The 26,008-nt window shown below is 39.0% G+C and overlaps 1 protein-coding gene across 1 annotated transcript; it reads left to right on the top strand.

The window, feature by feature from the left end:
• Positions 1-25,554, top strand: SYNPO2 (synaptopodin 2; the record flags this gene model as incomplete). Its single annotated transcript, XM_010081067.1, has 4 exons — positions 1-152; positions 4,444-5,234; positions 8,603-10,776; positions 24,644-25,554. Coding segments are annotated over 4 exons (3,684 nt in total), but the record flags the coding sequence as incomplete, so codon positions are not given.
• Positions 25,555-26,008: the final 454 nt, after the last annotated feature.

Genomic DNA, 26,008 nt, shown 5'->3' with positions numbered 1-26,008 from the left:
GTTCGCAGCAAGAGCAAAGCAGCTAAGGCTGGACTGTGTGAGGGAGATGAGGTGGTGTCTATCAATGGCAAGCCTTGTGGAGACTTAACCTATGCTGAAGTTATCGTTCTGATGGAAAGCCTGACTGACGTCCTGCAGATGCTTATCAAGAGGTACAGGAATGCTCAGAATGCTTTGGTGCAATTCTGTTCAGCGAACCACATGGAAAATGCTGGTTTTGAATGCACTCATTTTGTGGACATATACTGTGAGCTTCTGATAGTCCTCTTATTTATGTATGTAACTGAATATCTGTACAGAAAAGGGAAGGGAAACAGAGTATTTGATCTGAAGGAATTAATGTATATAGTCTGAACAGCACAATTCAGGTATAGAATTAAGAGTACAGTCTCCAAATGTAACAATTTTATTCCTTACTAAGTATTCTTAATACTTACAAGGTGTCCACTACCATATCTGCATACTGTAGAGTCTTGAATTCAGTTATTCTTTCCAGCCCTTTGAAGCAGTGAAGTGTTGTTTTTCCCCATAGATAGGGAAGTGAGGCTTACAAAAAGCAAAGGCTGTATAGATGGAGAAAGTCTGTAACACAGATATGCCTTCATGATGACATGGCAAATGGTCTTCTTAGGTGGCAAAAAAGTGTTAGCAGTCAGGAGGGGGAGAGGGTCTGGCAATCATGAATTCTATTTCTGTAGTTGTTATCACTTCACTAGTTGAGGTGGGGCAAGTCACAGCTCTCTGGGTCAGAGCTTCTCCATTTATAAAATAGTGATAGTGAATTTCAGTTTTATTTGAAAATGCTTTGAACTTCTTTGAGTAGAGAACTTTCATGCACATTTGCAAGCAAGACAACATTACTGCTCACCGCACATCAGTATATTCTAATGACTGTTCAGTAATTTTCATCAGTGTAACATATGCAATCTTGAGTTCAGAACCATCTATAGTAAGCACATTCTCCCCAGACTTTGAATTCAGACAAGATGAACTCTGAATTGTCCTCAGTGTGGGTACGAAGAGGAAGAAAAGACCTGAGACTTACACATTCCTTGTAAGGAATTACGGCTTCCCCCTGAGCTATTGCAGGTCCCTGTGTCTGCTCTCCCACAGGCAGGAGCGGGGGGACAGAAGGGGTCAGGATTCATCACAACAGCTAACAGAGCAGCAACTCTGGAAGGTCTGAAATGACTCTGGTGAAAAAAAGGCACTTGCCCCTTGTTACCAGGGATGTCTAAACAGCACGTGAAATTCCTCTGTGGTTTCTGCTACCTGCACAAAGGATGCTCTCAAGGAGTATTCATTTTATTTACAACAGATATTTTGCATGGCCTGTCTGTTCATATTGTCTTGGTCTGAGTAATGGATCAATGTGATGAGATCAGGGGAACAGTGATAGCTGAGGATTACAGTTTACCTCCTCCATAGTGCATAGCTCTTGTTTCTGGTTCAGAAGGGTACCATTTGAATGCTCCTCACGTGATATCTTCATTCTTATGTTTTTAATTCATAACATGACTACTGGAACTGCACTTGCAAAAATTTTATCTGTGGCTGACTGGCTTGTCTTCTTTCCAGTCATAGAAAAAGCTCCATATGTTTTGACTCCTGCCTGTTGCTGCTCTATAGCTGACATTTCAGGGGGTTTGAAGGCCACTTTACGCTCTAGCTGAAAGTGATGGCACATCTTTCATTCACTCCATTGCCCCTTCTTGAATGTCTGGTGAAGGGCAAGACATGTAATGAAAATCAGAACCCAGACAGGGTGCTTAGATCACACAATTCAGTGTTTAATGGAATGAAACTCTGTGTCTGGTAGACATTTTAAGAAAATTGCAGTTGCTCAAAAGTTGCCTTGCTCTGAAAGTGACTAAAATGTTCTAAAGGAATTCACTGTGAGAATCTTTGAATTTCTTCTCATCAGCTCACCCCTCCAACTCCCAGCCCCTACTGTCAGGGTAAGGGAGAATAAGCTGAAACACTTTTCTTCCCCTGCCACCTCCTTTGTGGGTGGTAGCCCTCTTGCACTACCACCAGAAGGATTTTTCAGGAAGTGTTTTAGCATCCTCTGAAAGCAATGAGAAGGAAATCCTTCCTTTCCTGAGTAGCCACTTGTTAGCCATCTCAAGAAAATGCTGGAAATCTTAAGGGAAGAATAATGCATAATTAAAGTGGTGTCCCAAAGGCGATCTCTGCATCGAAGCATCTTTCGCTGGAAGGGAAGAATACTCCTCCTTGGGAAGATTTGACTGTTCCTGAAATATTTGCATGAAGGATGCATTCATTGTTGGCCTAATTCTGCTCTTACTGAGCTCACTTGGAGGAAAAATAGGCTTTTAAAGTAGTTTTTTTAAATGCTTGGCCTTTGATGTCTACAAAAAGTTTTCCTGATCCCCTGTAAACCACAATCAGTTACTGACCAGCAGTGCCCACAAAATCTTTGGTTTACAGGATCAGAGGAAAGAGATACCCTGCAGGGCACTCTCCAGATGCCATGTGAGGGAGCATCTTACAGACTTTCCCAACAAATGCTGAACAGATGTACCTGGGAAACATCGGGAGTGGGGACGGAAACAGAAACATTGGTCTGCCCTTTTCACATCAGTGTCAGCAAGTCTTGGGCTACTCTCGAGTCTAGAAAGAAAATTTCTAGGGGGAAGCAGGGAGTGTGCTTGGTGCATACCAAAATGAAATGCACCATGTAGGGAGTAAAACACGACTCTCAGACAAACCCTGCTGTGATGACTCCATGAGTTCTGCTTCCTTCCTGGAATTACACCAGGGGTGTTGTTCCTGCACTCAGCTGGAAAGACCTGAAAAAAAAATAATAATTTGACAAAACAGAATTTTAAATGACAAATAAGTGATCAGATTAGATATTCTGTCTGTTGATGCATGGATACACATTTATGTCTATACAGAGTAGAAGTATATCCATAAGTAGCAAGGGCCTTTTAAGGTGGAAATCCTTCTCTCTCTCACACACACACAATCACTCAGCTACCAATAAAGGCTAACATTTAGCTGGCCCAGCCCCCAGTCTCATCTCTTACAAGGAAATGTTTACAGATTTCTGTAATTTATCTGTACTCAAAAGCAGTACAATTGATCATCCAAATAGCATAACATGATGGAATCCAGCAGCACTCAAAAGGAGCTCCCTAAATTAAAATCTGTCTGACCTTTATGTAGCTCCATATGTGGTTTAATGGATGTTATACATTTTGTGCTATTTGAGGCAGACCCAGACTGCTGCAAACACTATGCTGCATGGCTAGAAACACAAGTGACATTGAAGCTTCTTCAGTGCACTGGCAGATTTATTTCTTCTGTTGCTTCTTCCAGCTTTTCTTTGTAGGGGGTTCCAAAGTTTCAGAATACCTGGGACCCACTTTTGAGTTCAGAAATCTCTATAATACTTTATATTAATACTTTACTGAGGGTACCTACCACTTCTCTCATTTGAAAAAGTGCTTTGCTACCTTCTAGTCAACAGAAAGCCTTAATAACATGCTGCAGTCTTGCTGTACAGAAAAGGTTTCCTCTTGAATTAATAATAGTAGTCAGTATGGCCCAGAGTACTGAAAGCAGAAGCTGGAGAGTGCGCTAGGAGTCCTAACACCAGTAAAACAGTCCAAATGGGCCAGGGGAATGAATAGTTTACGATAGTTAACTCAGCTACACTGAGTTATATAGTAGGCTTCAAGAAGTCAAAGTAACCTTTGCCAGTTAGAAATATATACTTTCTAATTACTAGAAAATACTGTATGGGTTCACTAGCCTTTTTTACTGGATCACTGGAATAGGCCCAGAAAGTTTTAATTATTCCATGATATATAAGGATTATGATCCTCACAGGAATTCTCTGAACATGTATTTTAAGTATTCATTCCCCTCCTTCTGATCCTCATCCAGTACTTATCTATTCCTTAGAGACTAAACTATTTGGGACAGGAACTGTATGGGAGGATGGTGCCTAAAACAGTTGCAATAGTAGCCACAGAGTTAAAAATTAACCGCTTTTCTGGTGTCATGCAAAGTTAATTTTCTCATGCACATGTGAAATATGAAGAATTATTATCCCAGAAATCTCAGTAGCATTTGTCTGTCAACACTATAACAGAAATGTGTCTGTGAAAGCAGACTGATGTTAGGAATGATATACTTCAACATTGCAGAAGGATGGCAGTAGGATCATAGTTCTACTGCAGTAGTGTAATTTCCCTTAACTGTTAAGTTGAAGAATTTTGAAAGATACAAAGATGCTTTAATTTAAGAACTCTACATTGTGGGAAACTTATTCTACCTAAATGGACCTGCTAGCAGGTACCACAGTTAATACAGGGGAAAAACACTCTACAGAAATTGTTTTTGTAACTGTACTTACAGTTGCTCTGCTTACAGCAGCTTAATTTCCTGAATTACTTGTTTATGTATGTGCAGATCCTCCAATGGAACAAATGAAACCTTGAGTGCTGAAAGAGAAAATGGAAAGCATGATAACATAAAAAATGAGGACTATAGGGAGAGCACCACACTGCAAATTAACACAGAGAAAGAGATACCCCATGGAGATTTATGCATCACAGAGATCTACAGCGAGACTCACCAGGGAGCAGGAGAAAGCAACATACACTTTTCTGAAATTAAACAAGAAACTACACAAAGTCATAGAATTACTCCTAAAGTGATAGGCACCTCCAAAGTGCTTGTGACAGATGAGGCTGCTTTCAGAGGGAAGACAGAAGAAAGAAGGCCAGGCACTATGGTGGAGCTGCAGTTGTCTCTCTCAAATGACGGGCACAAGGGCAGCAATGCTCCTGCTGTGACTCTCTTAGGGGCAGACAAATGCACCTCTTCAGGAAGAGGACCCAGTGTACAAGATGGGACCAGCCCTGTCATGGCAATTCCCCTGGACGTGAAAGAGGGCAACATCCAGTGGTCAAGCAAAGTAGTCCAGTTTTCTAGTGGCAAAGAGGTCAAGAGGATCCAAGGTGCAGCTCCATCTCTCCCCAGGGTAGAGGTGATCCTAGACTGTTCGGACAGGGAGAAGGAAGCACCCAGGTCTCTAGCTGAAAGGGGGTGTGTTGATTCTCAAGTGGAAGGAGGGCAGTCAGAAGCACCTCCTTCCCTCCTCTCCTTTGCAATCTCATCAGAAGGCACAGAGCAGGGAGAAGACAACCAGCACTCAGAAAGGGATCACAGACCTCTCAAGCACAGGGCGAGGCACGCAAGTAAGTATGTCCCATCTAATCATTTGCACTGCCTGAGGGTATCTTTTGTAACTTTAACATAATTTCAGAATTTAGACTGCATTAGAAAAAAATGTTTACAGTTTTTTTCTGGAGTTTTCTAACTTTCCCTCTCTCTTTTTCTTTTAAATTATCTTTCTGGTCTTGCTTTATATATTTTTTCAGGGTAATACAATGCTCCTGGTGATGAGCCAAGAGTATACCCATGCCTTAACTGTGCTGAATAACTTTGCTTAGTAAACTTCCACTTTGAAATTAACTCACTACTTTGTCCAACTAAAAATACTTCTCCAAAAAGGGCTGAATTCCCCTGGTCTTCTAATGTATATTCAGAGGCAATCTGTAGAATATTAACACACACACACAAAAAAAAGTTGCTTGTGCATGTCTAAGTGAATCCTGTGGATTTCTCCTTTTATACCAAAAACTTTGTGTTGTCATTTGCATCATCTAAAATCAAAGCCATGCCACTGCTCTCAAAAGTTAATAATAAAAAAGGCTAGTAGAAAAGCTTGATGTTGCCTGCAGAAGTGATATTGACAGACACTAGCATGTGTATAACTGTTACATGATCCTTTCAGTTTAGTCAGTCTTCTCTAGACTGTAAAGTGAACATGCTATTTCTTCTGACTCCCATACCCAGAGGTCAGCCTCAAATTGTGTCCAAGAAGTTTACATGAAAGTAAACTTGCAACTGGATTCAATATTAATTGAGTGTAGAGATTACTTGTTTATTTATTTGTTTGTTTGTTTATTATTTTATTAATTTGAGACCGTTCTACTGGTTGCTTGCTTTTTTCACAACAATGTTAAGAATCCTGTCTGGGGATTTAGTAGCAGTATGTCAAAGGTGCTTGAATGTGTGCAGTGATATACTGTAGCAACGAGCTATTTCATATGCAGTGTTGGAATTAGTCTGCTAACCCACTGCTAATTCCTCTGTAAGCATATTTTTAGCATGATAACCATTCGTATCTTAGTGGCAAGTGGATTAAGCAGTTACTTATGCCTAAGTGTTTGTATGCAACCCACAGATTTTTGGCACATTAAATGAAGCATAAAAGAAAAGTGCACATGCTTTACATTTTGGCTGCGAAGTTAGAACCAACTGTGGGATGGTGCCTGTCTTTATTAAGAGAATTACTTGCAGTGCCTGTCTAATAAGGCAAAAGGATAAAGAATGAACTACACATTACATGATAAACTCTTCTTTCAAGTAAGACATAGATTCTGTCCTTTTCCCATCTCAACTATGACAATCTCAATTCCTTCTAATCTAGTGGCAGGTTATTATCCTTAGGAACCACTGATTTAACCTATAAAAATGTTTGCTTTGATTACTATTATTATTTGTAAAATCCGATCTACACATTCGAACAAACAAATTGCCAATCAGTGTACAGCAAATACTATGCATGTTTTTTTGTAAAATTAAAAGTTATAATGCATCATTTAAGTCTAGAGAAGAAGACTTATTATAGGTGTTTGATCCCTTTAGCAGACATTTTCTCTGTAAATAGTAATGATATTATATTTAGCTGAGCAGGTAACATTTTTTCTGCCATCTTTTGAAACTATTGATTAAGTAACTATCCAGATGAATTAAGAAAATTATGCTACCAAATTGAAAGTTTCAATTTTTGCTTTCCACAGAACTGTATGGGTACCTGCTGAAAGCCCTTCCTAGAAAAACACTCACTGCTGATGCAAATAGCTTATCTGAAAGCATAGAACTTACATGCTGAAGGACGACCATTTCTGTTTGCAGAGGCACTCCAACGCTAAAGCCCAAACTTTTGGAAAATTTATTCAGTGACTATTATAAGCACTTGGATTGTCAAAGGACAGAGACAAGGATTTTGTGATTTGGCCCTCTCAGAATAAAATATTACAAATTGCTGGTTCAGTTGCCGTGCTCTTTTCTCTTTTATAGGTTCTTGTGAGAACCATTGGTCCAGCCATGCCGTCATCTGGCATAATGGCAAAACTCCAGTTGTCTTTAATAGGAGAAGTATCAGACTCCATCTACTGACATGCCTACAAGGATCATTAACAGAAAATACATCACATAGCTTTCTTTAATGAGTTTGCTTTATTTATGCTAGGAAAAGCTACTAAATAATTTACTGTGCTGTTTTCATATATCAGAAGCACACCTTCTCCTTTCGAAACTACATGGAAGGGGACCATTAATTTAGGCAGAAACAGCTTTAAATTCTAGCTTTTTTTTAAAAGGAGAAGCTATTGAGGCTGTCATTCATGAGATGCAGTGGTAGAATATAAGGAAGGTAAAGAAAAAGGGACAGCACCTGACCTGCATTGTGCCATGAGGCACATGCTCCATGTTACATAACAAGGGAGAAGTCTGGCTGATGCACAGTGCATTTATCACCTTTTCAGCTGTACCTATTCCTGTTCCACATGACTTGATGAAAACCAACAATTTATGCTTTATGAAGTATGTATTATTGATATATGCTACTGAATACTCTTGAGAAGTTAGCTGAGCCTTCTCCATTCAGTTCTTGAATGTGTATTCATTCTGGACACACTTTCAAAATAAATATTCTGGAGCTGTTATATCCTATATGATTTTGGACTATGTTTCAGGTAAGTGATGCTTAAAAGACTGAAACTTGCTTTCTTTGAGTACCACGGCCAAGCTCCCAAGTCTTCCAAGGGGCTGAAAGTTCATGCATGCTAATAGATTCTGTGTATGCCTTTGAGGATGTATACCTGCTTTTAAATAGCTAACACACAGAAGCATACTGACTTTTACCAACCATATAAATTTTGTAATGCATACAAGAAAAATAAACTCATAAATGGCAGAAGCTGCTACCACCATCAGACAGAATACACTCAGTTTCTTTTGGTCTCAGACGTTAAGCAGTCATGGGCTGGGCTGGCTGGGAATGTCTGCTGTAAGTCTAGAAACTGTGTTCAAACACTTGGTAAATACCAGGCCATAGAAACTGAATAAATGAGAAAACACCGTCTGCCTGTTGCTGCTGAGATTACTCATGGGAATAAAAATCGAGAAAGCTAGAAATAAAGACACATGTAACATTCCTGTTGAACTAAGTCCTAAAGAAAGTGATGTAGCCTTTGAACTTGCATGGGTGTGGCTCTATGGAATGCTGGGTATGGAATTTACAACATAGTTGATATTGTGGGAAAAGCTGAAGTATAATGACCTCTCAATGCAAAAGAAAATAAATGTTTCAATATGGGGGAAGGGGACAGTGGGTACATTTCAGTATAGATAAATGCAGAACTCTTTGTTATTAATCAGCTTGTGCTTTTGCGGGCTCCATGCAATTAAATGCACACTTCCATTCTTTCCATAGGGCTCCGGCGAAGTGAGAGTCTGTCAGAGAAGCAGGTCAAAGAAGCCAAATCTAAATGTAAAAGTATTGCATTGCTGCTGACAGCAGCTCCCAATCCCAATTCCAAGGGGGTGTTGATGTTCAAGAAGCGTCGTCAAAGGGCGAGGAAGTATACTTTAGTCAGCTACGGTACTGGGGAGTTAGAACGTGACGAAGACGAAGGTGAAGAAGGTGAAGGTGAAGAGGGAGACAAAGAAAACACTTTTGAAGTGAGTTTGCTTGCAACGAGTGAGTCAGAAATAGATGAAGATTTCTTCTCTGACATTGACAACGACAGCAAGATTGTGACATTTGACTGGGACAGTGGTCTACTTGAGGTTGAAAGGAAGACAAAAAGTGGAGACGAGATGCAGACGCTTCCAGAGACCACAGGTAAAGGGGCCCTCATGTTTGCCAAGAGACGGCAGAGGATGGATCAGATTACAGCTGAGCAAGAGGAGATGAAGGCACGCACAGAGGAACGAAGGGAAGCCACCATGTCAGAGAACTTCCAGAAAGTAAGCTCTTCAGCCTATCAAACAAAAGAGGAAGAAATGTCAAGACAGCAGACCTGTGTGAGCAAAAGCTACACAGACATGAGCCAGAATCATAGCAAAATGGTGCAACACAATGGCTTTGGCTTAGCACCAGACACAAACCTCTCTTTTCAGTCCTCTGAAGCTCAAAAAGCAGCATCTTCGAATAAGACAGCTAAACCCTTCCCTTCTGGGGTTCAAAACCGAGCAGCTGCACCATTTTCACCCACAAGAAATGTCACCAGTCCTCTTTCAGATATGCCAGTACCACCTCCTTACTGTGCTATTAGCCCACCACCTGACACTTTCTACAGACCTGTTTCAGCTCCTGTAGCCAGCAGAGCTGCCCCAAGTATGTGGTCACCTATTGAGCCAACAGAACACATAGCATCCAGAGATGAAAGGATTGCGGTGCCAGCCAAAAGAACTGGCATACTGCAAGAGGCAAAGAGAAGAAGCACATCAAAACCTATGTTCTCTTTCAAAGAAGCACCCAAAGTAAGTCCCAATCCGGCCCTGTTGTCCCTTGTACACAATGCAGAGGGAAAAAAGGGTACTGGAGCTGGTTTTGAGTCAGGACCTGAAGAAGACTACCTCAGTTTGGGAGCAGAAGCTTGTAATTTCATGCAGACTCAAGCATCTAAACAAAAGGCCCCTCCTCCTGTTGCTCCAAAGCCTTCACTCAAGGTCTCTCCTTCTGCTGGTACCCCAGTTTCACCAGTTTGGTCACCTTCAGCTGTGGCTTCTAACAGGGCTCCTTCTTTCCCAGCACCAGCTTCACCTCAGGCAGCTTATCCTGCACCACTCAAATCTCCACAGAATCCTCATTCTCCTGCCCATCCCCCAAGTACTCTCAACCTAGCCGGTCCTTTCAAAGGGCCGCAGGCAACCCTTGCGAGTCCAAACAATACACCCAAGACAACACCAGTCACACCAAGTGCTGGAGGAACAAAGCCACACTTTGAGATGCCACCAGAGATGAGAGGAAAAGGAGCACAGTTATTTGCCAGAAGGCACTCTCGAATGGAGAAGTATGTGGTAGATTCAGAGACTGTGCAGGCAAACATGGCACGAGCTTCATCTCCAACTCCATCTTTACCAGCTTCTTGGAAATATTCATCTAATGTCCGAGCACCTCCACCTGTTGCTTATAATCCCATCCACTGCCCATCTTATCCTTCTGCTGCTAACAAGCCTTCCTCTAAGTCCACTGCTGCTACCAAAAATACAAAAAGAAAACCTAAGAAAGGTCTCAATGCTTTGGATATTATGAAACATCAACCTTATCAACTTGATGCATCGTTATTTACTTTTCAGCCTCCTAGTACTAAGGAAAACCTAGCTCTTAAGCAGACATCAAAATTGTCTACTTCAAAGCAAGCTCTACCTTTAAGACCACCTAGTGCAGGCTATCCTGCTAACGTCCGGGCATCTTCAGTGTACTCCGTGCCAGCCTACAGTTCACAACCTTCGTTCCAGTCAAATGCCTCTACCCCAGTAAATGAATCATACTCACCTACAGGCTACTCTGCATTTACTAAGCCAGAAACTATATCAACCTCTTCGTTTCTTGCTCCAAGGCCAAAATTTTCAGCAAAGAAAGCTGGCGTCACTGCACAGGTGTGGAAGCCATCAATTATTGAAGAGTAAAATTTATAGCTGAAACTTAGTGTCCATTTTGCTTGCAATCAACTGTTTGCAGTGGTAACCTGGCACACAAACAGTGCCAATAGTATTCCTTAGCTTACTTAATAACAACTGACATATCACCTCAAATCTGGGTCCAAAATATTTGAACTTTTTAAAGGAATAAAAATAGATATAAATTTTAGGACATTTATGCATATTACCAGATGCTTTACACACATCCTGAAATGAACAGATACCACTGTACTAAGTAAGCAGGACACTAGGTTTTTGCTTTTGGACTACTACAACAGGAAGAACAGTAAGCAATATTCCTCGTATGTCCAATTAATAGAGAAGAGCTTTCTTTCTGTCCCTCTCCCCGACGATGTTCTAATGACCTAGGGATTTGAGGCCTTTTTTTTTTTTTAATAAGTGCCTTATTAAATTATATTAATAGTAATATGTATTACTAACATAGCATAGAATAGATACAGTATTAGACTCTGACTGATCACTAACAGAATACAACTGGATAGACCTTTGGCCTGCACAGAGCCCCACTGAATTCAGTCAGAATCTGTCCAGGTGCAAAGGTCCTTCCACTGGAATCTGATTGATTGGCCAGGGGCTTAGTTTGTAAGCTATGTGGATCAGCTGTGATCCAAAATCATGAATTGCCTCTGTGATTTCACAGAGAATGTGCTATGAGATGCTGGAGTGTTCTGAAGACTAAAAGAGGTGGAAAGACAGTTGGAAAAATTGTTAAAGATTTCCCATTTTGGGGAAGTTAGACATCCCAAGTGCAGACATATTTTTAGCCAGAGTTTGCCTTGAATCCACCAAGTAAATCAAAATTATTGAACAGTCAGAGAGGTGAGCTGGGTTTTGCAGCTGCAATGTAATGCAATAGTTTCATGTGAAAGCACAGTGACTGAGAACTGAAGGGATACATATATTCAAGAGTGCTGATTCTTGCAACCAGAGTAGTGTATGCCACAGAAATTAGCACTTAATAGCAAATCATAAATATGACCATGTCTTCCTATTGGTCTTTGTACACATTTTATTATTTTCACTCGGGGCTTTACAGTGCTTCTTCCCACTTTAAATGCTTCCACTCTGGTCTTATATTTCCACCTTTTACTTGTCTTATTGGGGACTAGGGATTGAAATACTGCTACTGCAGAAAATTCTTAAGAGTCTGTGGCCTTGAAACCTACTGTGTAACATTGCAGTGAATACACACTCTTGCTGAAATCAAGGAGCTGTATTTGAATAGTTTAGCATTTTTTCAGAAAGCAGTCCTCTTAACATCAGTGGTGCTAGGTCTGAAAAAAGATGTTTCACACAACTAAGCGTATCAAAATAAATCCGAAGCATGGAACTAAAGATTAAAGCATCACTCTGTGGTGGCAAAATCTGTTGATATATTTGTCTAAACAACCACCCAGCTAGCTACAGACCAGATTATGGATCTTTTATATAATTAGATTTTTAGTAGAACTATCTATCTTAATGAAGAAAACATTCCCCAGTATTAATAAAATCCCCTTAGTTTGGTCCCACAATAGTAACTAAAACTACAAACAAATTTGAGATGAATGCATTTGGTTGTACCTGCAGAAAACAGACTGGAATCAAAGTCTAATCAAGCCAATAAGAATAACTTCTGAGAGTAACTTCTGTGAATTTTGAACCTCCAAAATCCTCCTCTCCCATTTAACTTCTGGATTGGGATACTGACTGCATTAGAAGAAAATGACCAAGAGACCCACCTCCCTCTTAAAATTCATAATGATAGGAAATTTTGAAAAAAATAGTTTGGAAAACTCAAGAAAGAATTACACTGCATTTGCCTGGAAATACAAAGTAGCAGTATTTTAATCCATTGGAGATATCTTTTCTATCTGTTTTCCACTTCAATATCTGTATTTTTCTTCTACCATTAAACTTGTCCCTTTCCTCTCTGTCTGTTTGGGTTTTTTTTCTTTGGTTTGGTTGCTATTTTTTTGTTTGTTTGTTTCACTTACATGTACAGACTGACACTATATTTTAGGCAAAATCTATTTTCTATGCAAGTCTCTTAATATGAAATCTCCTACCTTCCCTTCCCTCCCTTCTCCTCCCCTTCCCTTTCCCCTTCTGTTTCCTCTCTCCTTCCTTCTTCTCTAGTAAAAGTCTTATTTGAAGTTACATGCACTATTTTAGAAGATACTAGTATCACCTTGGACTAACGATTCCCCACCAAAGATAAGAGTAGTGCTGCTAGAAAGGTACCTAGAAATCCAATCAGCCTCATACTGCCTTAGATGTTTTTACTTAACAGTCTCCTCCTGTAAAATACATCTGTAAATTATAATCACACTTCTGTACTTGTTTACTCTACCACCCCAAGAATACTTCCTTAATGAGGAGACTTTTAGCAATTTTGCACTTCCCCCACAAGTGTTGATGTTGATGCATGTGGCTACTAACAAGATACAGCAGCTTGCACAGCATGGCCACCAGTTCATATCAGGCTCAGGTCAGTAACTTCTGAAACTCCTCACCAGCTACTGAGTATCCTGTGTGAAATATCTGGATTACTGAAATCTAACATCCAGCATACATACTCCTACATGGCATACCACTTTCCAATTAAGAAATAACAAGCATTATTATTCTAATTACCAGCAGAAGAAACAAGAGGTAAAGCTGGGATGAATTCTCATCCAAAGGAAATCAGTTCTCCAGAAAGACAAAAGTCAAGTTAATAGGAGCTAGAGGAGAGCTGTGGACTGAAGCAGAACATTTCTATTTCCTCAGTCATCTGTCTAGAAGTAAATTCATCTGAAATGCATAATTGTAATCTTTAAAATAATTTTGCTATTTCTTTAATTTTCAGCAAAACCCAAAGGCTCACTTAGGAAGTCAAATAAATCATGTGCATGTTTACAGCAATAAGCAGAAGGTCAGCTTCTGTGACAGCAATATAAAATATGGCTATTGTCCAAAAGAAAAGGAAGTGTGTCTATGCTGAAAATTTGGACTTTGATCACATTTTTTTTTTTTTTGCTGTTATCAAATACAAGTATTTCATATGGGCTAGACAGAAGCACTTTTTTAAAGCACCAATAAGAGTTAAAAGCAAACAGCAAAGCCCCAGTGACACTAGTCCTATTAACTCAGCTAAGATCTTTTGAAAATCCCATTCAAAGTCCAACTCTGAATTCAATTTCACACACATACATCATTCTACATGCATAGTGCTTGGACCATATTGTCTTCAAGACTCTTTTTACTAATCAGGTAAGTCTGTAATTCTTATTAATATTTCAGAAGTATAGCCTACTCAAATTAAGAGTTTTATCCAAAACATAAGCTCTTGTGAAGCAGATATTTAGAGGAAAGTTGAGCTGTTCATTGTCGTAGGTCCAAATTAAAAGCTAGCAATGATGTCAAACATAGCTGGAATGTGAAGAAAATTAATAGTTTGTGTAGAGACAAACAGCTGAAATTTCACTTTAAAAGGGCAGTGAGCTTTTGGAAATGGTGTTCTGAAAAAGCTATTAGAATTATTTTAATATAATACGACAAGGCTACCAAGATGCAATTGTTATGTCTACTACGTAAGCATATTTAACAGTGAATTTTGGGCCACCCTTAAAAGGAATACTTCCAGTATGTTCAAATTAAAAGAGGAATTTAAGTCTTTTATGTTGTTTTTAGTACATTTAATTACAGCACATACTGGACGTATTATATGGCACCAGTTTGGATCTCACATTCTAGACAGCCTTTTCATTAAAACAGCTACCTCAATCAAGGGTTTACATACTTTCAATTTCTGATTCAGTTGTAAACCTCTTGTTATAAAACCTGAATTTAAAAGTTCAGTTTTGGAGATGAGTAGCTTTTAGAAAAAAGTTAAAATTTCTGCTGCAAAATTAAAAGACAAAATTTGGTTCTTGAACAAAGAACTGCTTAACATCTCCCCCCTTCTCTAGGGGAACCACCCTTACCATGTTCCTGCTCAGCAAAAGATAACATATTATGAAACAAACAGAAAGACATTATTTAAATTACTTTTTCTGTAGGAATATTTACAGAGTAAACATTAACATAAGTAAGCCTCATTCTTTTGCTTTCTGCTCTCTTATGGAATCAATAATTTTGCCAGTGTCCTAAGACATGTGAAAATACCCAGTGACAATAAGCTGCTCGGTTCCAAAAGCACCTGGCTGATGGCATGGGACTTTATAATACACTCATACGTAGACTCGCAGCAGGGAATGTCCACCTCTCTCCTAGACACAGACTATTCACTTTGAGATCAAGACAATGCCATTTTGAGATCAGCCACTAAAAGGAGGTTTCAGTTAATTTCTGTCTGAAGTCTTCTTGCACTGACCCTGACTGTATATACCTAGTTTTATTTTATTTCTTTTATTTTATTTACCTAATTTTATTTTATATGAGACATTCAAGAGTCAAGAGACAATCAGCCCTATAACTGCAGTGATCTATTTTGCTGTCACCGCAGCAATCATGTGGCATTGAGGTATTTTCTTGTTGTCAGAGTGCTGTTATTTTTCACACTAAAATGAATGTTAAGAATTCACAGAAATTTGTATTTGAAGTAAAGAAATACTAAGAGGTTGAGGTATCAGCAGGCTCCAAAAATTAGGAAGTGAGGGGCTGGTGTGTGGTTCAGATAGGAAAATGAGTGCTAAGTGGCACAGCAACAATTTTGAGAGAAAATACTGCCAGGATTAGAGGGAGCCAAGCAGTGAGGAGAAAAGTCCAGAAAAAAAAGCAGAGACTTTACAGGATAAAATGCCTATTAGAGGATCATGAAATATGGAAGGTACAAGAGAAGAAAACACAGGAAGAAGGGTTTAATTATTCTGCACAGAGATGGCTATTTCCAGACTTTTGCTGACATTTTCTAGATTAGTCTTGGATGACAGAGTGCTCACATTACTGGGCATGATTTTTTTTCCTCTGCTATTTACAAAAAGATATTTTGAAAGAACTGAAATGCTAATACCCAGCAAAAAGGAAAAAAGTGAGCTCTAAAAAAAAAAAAAAAAAAGCAGGCCCTATCAATAGACTATTACTCTGAGAGACAACAGGTATACAAATATATTATCCTAGATAGCTCCTGTACACAAGAGTTTTTGAAAGTGCTAAGGTGAACTGATAAAAGATCATATGCAATTATAAAGAGAACTTGATACCAGATTACGTGATCTGGGAGGAGCACTGTTTATCAAGCATCCTGGACAACACCTCAAAAAAGGACCAGCCCTACCATCACGCTCTCCGGCTCCAGCATCTCTGCGGGAAATCCTCTCTACACAATGAGGTAGGGAAATACCAGTGAAAGGACAGCACTCTTTGCAACTAACAATTTGCAAAATCTTTCTCCTCTCTTTTTCCAGGATCCTTTTCCAGATTCCGTAGCTTTAAGAATAAAAAATTATTGGTTTTAAAAAGATCCACTCTTCCAGTTTTGCCTTTTACAAAAAACTGTGAGACAACTTTATTTGCCTGAAGTCAGACGCCCAGGAATCCACTGATCACTTTGGCAATTTGGCATGGCAAGTGCAAACCTTAACTACACAGCTTGGCATAATGTTATTTTATAATGAGTCTACTCAGCTTGAAATAGAAATGTTATACAAAGAAGAAACTTGACGAGATCTTCAAAAACCTTTGGATTCAGAAGCTCTGAATTTACTCACTGCTGGTAGATTTCTTGGGAAAATATGCGAGCCTGCTAATTTCATAGCGCACTTGGTGCCACTGTCACAACTTCATAGTACTCATGACAATGACTGTTCTTACTTTATAGTAAATATTGCCTTTGTATGTGATTACATGAGGGAGGGGTTGCAATCACTCAAGAGCTATGTTTGACAACTGCTTTTCAGGCCAAATGTTTACTACAGGAAGCACTTCAGGTATTTCATCAAATGATTGAAAAAGCAAGAAAAATCCCGAAGCTCAGTGAAATACTATGTTGCAAGAATCTACAGAAGCAGACTTGAACTCTTCCTTTACAAGTTGATAACTATACAATGATATTTCCATGGTTCTAATATTTGCTTCCTTGAAAAAGGCAGGCAAAGATTATTTTCTTTATTTAGCATGCTAATCAAGTCTCCTGTTATCCTCTGCAGTTTTCACAGAAAAAAAAAATCTCTTCTTGTTTGTAATGATCTTGACAAACTGTTCTTAATTTCAGTGCAGGGGAAACCTGCACAAACTTATGTCATAGTATGTTATAATAACTGCCCATGAGGAAACAGTTATGAGAAAAATAACTTGCTGAACCATGCTTACAGATTGAGTTTCTGGATGAAGGCTTACTGTGTGGGGTAATCGATATAACAATAGTAAGTGTTTTACAACAAGAATCCTTGATTCTTTCATATGGTTTGAGACAGACATCTTAAAACAGAGTCTCCTCATAATTCCAGGCAATTGGAAGATAAGCTGCTATGAAAGTAACCAGGTCATTTCTCAGTAGGTGTAAAGAGTAAAGTGGTGAACAGAAGGAGTGTTTCTCTTGACGTTTCCATCTATACCTAACACAATAGATTTTAACTGCCTTAAGAATGCACAACAGAAGAAGAGGAACACTACAGAAATAAAATACATTCCCAATCACTGTAGCACGTGTTAGATTACAAAGGGTGACATGGAGCATAACACTCATTGATTTCCATATGAGCTGTAATTGATTTGCAAAGCAAAGCATTCAGTACATTTATGTCAGAAGCAAAAGTTTCCATACAGTAAGGACCTATGGATTAATATTTTAAATTTCTTAAAGTTTTTGGAAAAAATGACAATAACTGCTAGTGATGTTTTCTTTGATCTATGAGAATGCCACTTCTTACAGTCTCACTGTGCAGGTTGTTGTTGGTACACAACTTTATTAATGTGAACAAAAGCAAAGCAGGGTCATCTGGGTACACCTAATTTTCTTCCTAGAGTCTTGGTAATTTTCCCACGTCAGGCCTATAACTTAAAAGTGGAATCCAAGCAGCCTCAAACAGTCGGAGATAGGGTGACAATAAAACCTCAAAATCTGCTTGCAGTTTAATTTTCTTTGGTTAAGTAAACAGTTTTAGATACGTAGAGACATTTCTGCCAGTCCTACCCATGCTACCTGAATATTTTTTATGAACTAAGTTGGGCTGTAAATTTCTTCAGAAAAGGTTGTCACATACTTCCTTTCTGCTTGTTTGGCTGATGTCAGAAAGTGCAGAGGTGTGACAAATGAGAAAAAAAAAATTCTGATGATGGCATGAGATGAAATGAGAGGCAGCAATATAACTTTTGTGGTGATGTAAATCTGCAGCTGCACTGTACTCTGTTGCACAGATGTCAGCATTTCAGATGTACAGAATGATGAACTTTTCTCATCCTAAGATTACTTTTAGAGAGGTGTGTTGCTAGAGAAACTTGACAGACTTGGTACAGGTACAGGAACAGTACTGAAGCAAGCACCTGACCCCATGTATATATTTAATTATGAAAAAACAAAGTTAAACAATACTGTTTAGATTGCAAAATGAGGCATTTGGAATTAATGTTGCCTGTATCATCTTAATCCAACCCTCTTGGGTGTTTGTGTGACAAAACCATCTGTAAGCATGCCATCCTCTGCTATTTTTTTCTGTATAGGACTGTGATAATTCAGGTCACAGAATGGTACTGCTCATCTGACAAATAGCTCTTCACTGTCTTGACATTGTTCCATGCTTAGCACTCTTCCTTACTCCATGTACACTCTTCAAAGCATGCTCTTCATGCAGAATTATTTGCTCACAGATTTTTTTTGTTAGTATCCAAGTTATTCAGAAGCCATTGTTGATTTTTACACCACTGCATTTTACAAATGAGTAAATAATGCATGAAGAGTGTGGCACTGATATTAGGATATTCAGCAGCCTTGGGTGTCCAGTTCAAGACACTTAGCATCTTCAGAGTTCAGCAGCATGTGAATTAGTTACTGTATCAAAGTATGTGATCCTTAACATCAGTCTGTGAGTGCTAAAAGATAGCAGGTCTCCAGGTGGAAGCCCAGAAAGGGAATCCAGCTATGAAATTCACCCAGCGAAAACACCTTTTGCACAATATACTCCTGTGCTACAGAATCCTAGTGTTTCCTAAATGAAGGCCTAAAATGGCACTGGATAGGGCAGAAGTCTTGAAATTTAATCAAAATGCCTATGCCCTGGGCAATGATGCTTGCATTTCATAGCTTTTGAACACTCCACTTTCCAAGTTCACTAACATTCCTTCAAGGTAGCATTGCTTAAGACCCAAGGGTTTTCTAAGAACAGACCAAACCCTGGGATATTATGATATAGCATACTGTAACCAACAGGGTCCTCCAGTACGGCTTGAACCACCATAGACAACCGCCATCACGCTGCTACGGTAACTGGCTGCAAACGCGTGTTGATACCATGCCTGTGAATCAGCACTGGGAGAATGACACTGGTTTCTAACAGGGCTTTACAGTCTTTTCTGACAGCAGAGAGACTGAGGAAGGAAAAACTCCATTCCTCTGGGGAATAATTTCCCTGGAACTCTGCAGGAAAGTATACAGTAGTGGGCTCTTTTTCCCCAAATGTACCTTTCTTGTCCCACTTCTTCACCTTTTTCTTTACCTGGTCTCCTCATCGTAGCCTCATTGCAAGCTACACAGGTCAATTTTCCATTCCTTGAGCTTCTCATCCAAGCTCAGGAGCCTTGGCCATCAGGTCCTGGTCTCATCACTCTCCAAGCCAGTGCAGAATACAGTTTTTCTTTCTGTATCAAGTATTACCAACTCCCGGTTTTGCTTTGTCCAGTGTCTCTTCTGTCTTTCCCTTGTTTGTTTCTCCCACTCTGCGGAAAGTCAGCTTCTTGCCTCCTCTGTATTCAAATCAGATGTTATTCCCTTCAAGGCTGCTTGGGCCCAGACAGGAGGTCTTGAGTTCTGCCAAGGGGCAGCTGTGCTCTGCAGTGCATCTCAGTCCTGACCGGTGAGTGTGCAGGCTCAGGTCCAGAGCTGACGGCAGGAAGAGGCATGGGTATGCACCATATGCCTGCACAACCTTTGTTGTGAATGAAAACCCAGCTATGCAGGCAGTGCAGGAGCTGTGGAACACCCCAGTGACTTCTCCAGTACACATAGCCTGCATTTTAGACAGTCTCCTTGTTCTCCTGTGTGGTGTCCAAAGGCACGACAGCCTATAGTAGCTTAGACCTGTGATAATAAATAAAGTCCTGCTGCCTGACAGAATATTATTGCTGCTATTAGAGTTTTCAGGAACAATCTGTAAAAAGCAACATGCTCCTATTGAGCCTATATAAGGCTCTCAGCTTGAATATATATAGGCAAGTTTGCATGGAAATATGAGATACTTCAGAGACAAAGATTAGTCTCAAACCAGTTCTAAAGCATGTAGTGGTACCACTTTTCAAGGAAAAGGATGGTAGAATTTTTTTGTTGTTGACATGTATCTTTTCCTATTCTCACTCTTTGAAATGGTTGAACTATACAGGTTCATTTGGTTGAAATGCATCTGAAAGTGTTGGATCATTTGGATGAAGTAAATAAGAAAAAAACCAAACAACTAAGACTGAAAATTTCAGTTTGAAATATTTGATAAGAAAGTTTTAAGGAACTGGATAATTTATCTTTTAGTTTGGGTATGTTCAGCAACAATAGTGCCACCACCTTCAAGTATTACAATATAATTAATACTTATTTTCTTTGATTTTAGAAAAAAAATCTTTAGCCTTTATATCAATTTAAAACCTTTTCATTGTTCGTACAAAATAGCAAGGTCAGAAACTATGACTAACTTTGCACTTGCTTTTCAAATGTTCATTCACAAGACTTCATCTTCTAAGACCTTCCTCTAAGCTATTTAATATAAAAGTCCAGAAGGTGGCAGCAAATATTCTTCCTTAAAAAAAATAAACCGTCCATTCCAAGGAAAGACAGGGTGCCTATGGCTAAATAAGTTTCAACCATTTGCTTTTTATAGACATAACTGTACTGTATTTTGATAATTGTATATGGATAAAGATTAAATGACAATGGAAAGCACTGATTTTCTTTCATTTACACAGATGCAAACCAAGCTAACTAAATAACTAACTTATGACAGGTTAGCAGCACTCTCATGTTTCTTTTCCACATAGGCATTTTGCAGTAATGAAGGCCTAATTCTAATATCTTACTTTTATCTTCTACCATTACTTGACAATGAAAAAGGACTTTATTTTCAAAAGCAGAATTTGTCCCAAAGCTTATGTAAGATGGTTGACAGTAACTGTTTCATTAGTTTGTATACTAATGATGTAAACAAGATTATTCTCACCTGAAATAATAACACAGTTATAAACAATCTCAACTTAGAATAAACTAGGTTCCAGTTCTAAAATTCCCTATACATTTTTGAAAGCAAGCCCCAACAAGACAGCTTCCTCCCCATCAAAAGGCAGCCAGCCAGCCACAACATTGTAGCAGGAAGTTAGTACATAAGTCGGGCTCTCAAATTTTTCCTGAAATTCCTTCAGACCCTTATGGAACACACAAAATTCTTCCCATATACTTCATCCTTTTTTCCAGGTAAATCATCTGGAATACCGTTTGCCCTCGCAGATTTTGTCCTGTCACAATCCAAGATAACTGTTAGTTAAAAACAGACACTGTTCAGTCCTTCCTTCATGGAAGGAGAGATGAATCCTTACTTTACCATATCTAGAGGAAATAGATATGCAATTTCACATTTTAGAATTTTCGAGCTAAAAACCAGACTATTATCAGAACTGTCTCTAAATACAAGCTACCAAGTGGGAAAGGAAAAGAATTTGACTAGTCCAGGAATATCAAAAAAGGATAAATATGATAAAGAACTATCTACAGATGAGAATCATCCAGTTGACAGTAGCACAGTTTGACACTTCAATCCTGCAGCAGGAACTTTGTTGCTGTGATTTGAATGTGGGTTGAACAACCATCCAGAAGGAAGTAATCCTTGATTCTCTTCAGTGATACAGATCTTACTGGATGTGTTCACTGTACCCACCGTATCTGCTCTCTAAATAAGATACTTAGCACATACCAACGCTGTCCACTGGAGTATTCTTTGGATAATCTGGTCTGCTTTTGCTCTCAGAATGATGTCTCTCAAATGATGGCTATTAAGATGAAGTCTAGAAATGTACAATAAATATGCAAGATCCAGGAGATCAAAGAAAAAAATGCATAAGCTACGCCGGTAAATTGAAAGCTAGTGCTTTCAAATAGTACTTTTGCATCATGGACAATACTTGAAATAACTGTTCTTATCTTGGGGTTCTGAGGTAGAAAATGAGACTATTTATCAACTTTTAAGGAAATATTTTTTCCAGACAAATTGGCACAATCTCTCACTCGACAGATAAATTGCTATGCTTGCTCCAGGTTACCTGGCAGTCTGTAAATTGAATTCAATTCGAAAAATCTATCACAGACATTTTCAACTACTAGATGAAATCACACCTAATCAGAGCCAAGGAAAGCCATCCTTAAATAATGAAACACTCTTCACCTCATGAGACAGTATGAACTGTTTGGATTCTTACCTAGTCATTTTGTCCCTGAGAGCCTGACTGAAGTTAAAAACAAAACAAAGAATGAGTATAACGAATTTTAGTATAAACGAGCTCATTCCCAAGGCACTACTGATGTTCTGGTTTGCTGACTGCTTATCTTCCTCCAAGGCCCAGCATTATAGCCAAATTCAGACCTATGCTGTACAAAAGATAATAAGCCAAGCAGAATCTCACACCAAAATGGAGAAAATATTTTTATTTGCCTATGAAACTAAAATCTCCAATATCCAATGTATTTCACATTTTTTATTTTTTTTTTCATAAGGACCAACTCAAAAGACATAATAATATTCTCCAGATTATCAGTATTTGAGATTCTGCTTTTTCTACAACAACATTTACATGCTGAATTTATGATTTGCATGACACTACAGATGCTGTGGATAGATATGATTTGAAGTACAAACACCTGTTCATTTAGGTCTTCCAAATTAAGGACAAAGGAGATTCTCAAGCCAGTAAAACACTCCTTCCCAAATCTGTTTGTCAAAACTCTGTGCTAGTTCCTGTATACTGCATTGTTTGATTCATACAGAGGTTTTTTCTATGAGGTCATTTTAGCTCTCTTCTGCCAGTTCCCTTTCTGTGCCTTATATGATAACAAAGCTATCCGTACAATAGTTTCCATCATCACAGAATATGGATTCTTAAAAATTAACCGAGCTAAGTTACCCCAAATGAAGTATTTTTTTCTGGACAGAAGTAGAACCTCATTAAAATTTGCCGTAAGTATGTGGGGGTAGGATTAATAATGTGGGCGAGTTTCCTCTCTGGAAGTGCAAACTGAGACTAGCTGGTCATACCTAAGAGGTGAAAGGCTAGTCCTGTTATAAAGCATTAGTTGTAAACCTCATCAAAACTCTCATTACACAACCTCTGTGTGTCACTCTACACTTTTTTTAAAGAGATTCAGACCAAACTGAAAATAATTAAATCAGTAGTCTCTTTCTCAGTTTCCATCTCTCATATACAAGGCTGATATTAAAACATAACATAAAAAGCCTGTGTGAAGCAGAGGTCTTTCAAGTTTCTTAAATGCATCGAGATCCTGTGATAGAAAAGCCTATAAAACATGACATTGCTATATGAATCTTTGCTAGATAAGCTATACCTTGTATGATCAGATACCTGTTGGCTGGTATCTAGATCATGATCACAGTATTTCAAATTTTGGAAGATAACTAGGAAAAGTAACACAGGCCAATGTTGTTTGAATTAAATTCTAGCAAAGCCTTTGGCAAAAGAGCCTGGAATTCACACTGGATTTCAGAGTTAAAGGCATTTAAACCTCAGGATATGAATCAGTGGGTGTAAATCAATTAGTTTAGGAACCACATGTATAGAGAGCACTCAGTAAGAACAATGTAATTTGTGTATCACAAAGAACATGTCTGGCTTGGGGAAAAGTCTGTACCTGTTTTGTACGCTGCCAAATGACTGTTGCAGCAGAACCTTCTCACGAACACAGTTTCTGTTTCAAAGTGCTGCATTACTAAGAAGATTAGGATTTGTCAAATATGAATGGGTTGCTCCTACAAATGGGTCAGAATGTACTGAAATTTCAAGGGCATTGCCTCTTAAAGAAGACAGGTTAAGTAGCATCCTATAAGAGTATTAAGTCAATGATTGCATTAATGTCTTTAATTTTTATGTTCATTTTTGTGTCCTAAAAAGAGAAAAATAGCGAAAGATTTTAGAGTAAGAAATGCCTTTCTTAAAAGGAGATTGCCAAAGATACCTTCTTGGACAGATGTCCTAGACAGAGCCTGTTATCAAATAAATTAGGCTGTGCCTGCATGTTGTAAAGAATCTTGTAAACATACACCGAACTGTCACAACATGACTTCCTTTTTCATTATTAAGAATGGTCTTTCCAGAAAAAGGCACACTAGCTAAGTAGTGGAAAAGCTGTACAGTTGCTAACATAATTGCACCTTTTTAGTAAAAGCCTGTCTTTGGTCTATTTACTTTCCTCAAAGATTCATTTTGCTCTGTCTTTGTTCCTGTTTCTTTCTCTGCCTCCTTTTTAATACCTCCTGTCTTTCCACTAAATTAAAGAAATAAAAAGTGCCCACAGACATAAAAAGAGAATGCCAGGATGTCATGTGCTTTCAGGGTCTGTTGTTCCAGTCTGGAAGTGAAGTGAAGGGGCTTCCTTTTTTGCTGTTTAATAACTGTAGCTATATTTGGTATTTTGTTTTCCTAGGAAAGAAGCAGTGGACGCTCATTATCACTTCCTGGGAGACCTTCTTCATTCATTCCTCGAGCCATGTCTCCTACTTCTCCTCTTATATTTCAGCCTGCCCCTGATTACTTCAGCAAGCCAGACACAGCAGCTGACAAGCCTGGCAAGAGACCAACTCCCTGGGAAGCAGCAGCAAGATCCCCTCTTGGCCTAGTGGATGAAGCTTTTGCACCCCAAAATATGCAAGAATCCATTGCTGCTAATGTAGTATCAGCTGCTCGCAGGAAAACACTTCCTCAGCCACCAGATGAATGGAAACAAAAAGTTTCTTATGAGCCTCCAGCCCCAAGTGATAGTGTAGCCTCACTAGGAGGGAAGCAGTCGGGTGTTATATCACCCCCCAAAAGCTCCCTGTCTGCCCCAAGTGCCCCCATGCAGGCTGGCTCTCAGCTGCAGTATGCTTACTGCAGTCAGCGGTCCAGAACAGATCCTGATATAATGTCCATGGATTCCAGGTCTGACTATTGCTTGTCAACAGCTGATTCAAACTACAATCCACAGCCAAGGGGATGGAGGCGTCCAACATGAGCAGCTGGAGGGCCTGGCATATTTTCCCTTCTTCCAGCTTTACAAGCCTTAGATTTGAGTTGGAAAAGGAAAGTTTCTTGCTGGCCTGACCACCTCTGAACTAAAGAACTTAGAAGGTAAAACTGAATGGAGCACAGTTTCCACATGACTGCAGGGCCAGCAGCCTGCAGAATAGATTCAGTTTTACACCTAATCTAAGATTGTTCTGTTTGTCAAAAGGCAAAAATACACATTTCTTGGGGGTGAGGGGTGGGATGAAAGTGGGGCAACAAATGTGCTCAGTACAAAAATCTAGAAAAGACGTAGATGGAGACAGTACAAGTGCTTGCAGTTAAGTTAATGTGGAAAAAAAAGGAAAATAAGGGCATTTTAAAGGCAAGAAGTATTTTATAGGATCTTGTAAGTTTTCTGGGTATGTTTGACATCTGAGTTCCAAGGTACTAGATATAACCAGACTTGGGAAAGTTCCAATGGAAGTTAAATACTTGGAAGCACTGGCTTACTTGCCATATGTTTTCTTTACTGATTTTTTAAAAAGAGCTAACAAAGTAAATCAGTGAATATTTTTACTGTGGTAACAGTTAAAATCCATGGTCATCGTACATGGATCCCTACAACATGTACATGTATGCTACCTTATGCAGTCATCCATTTCAGATGGATTTCAAGACAGTTTCAATAAAGTTTTACATGTTGTAATTAATCAAATAATCAGAACACAACAGGAAAAAAGGTGATATTTACAGAGATCAGTACCATGATATTTGAACAAGAAAAAGGACAAGGAAGGTATTTAGA

This window comes from Pterocles gutturalis, unplaced genomic scaffold, assembly GCF_000699245.1.
Source record: "Pterocles gutturalis isolate BGI_N339 unplaced genomic scaffold, ASM69924v1 scaffold5159, whole genome shotgun sequence".
Taxonomy (NCBI): domain Eukaryota; kingdom Metazoa; phylum Chordata; class Aves; order Pterocliformes; family Pteroclidae; genus Pterocles; species Pterocles gutturalis.
This window is presented reverse-complemented; position numbering and strand designations above follow the sequence as displayed.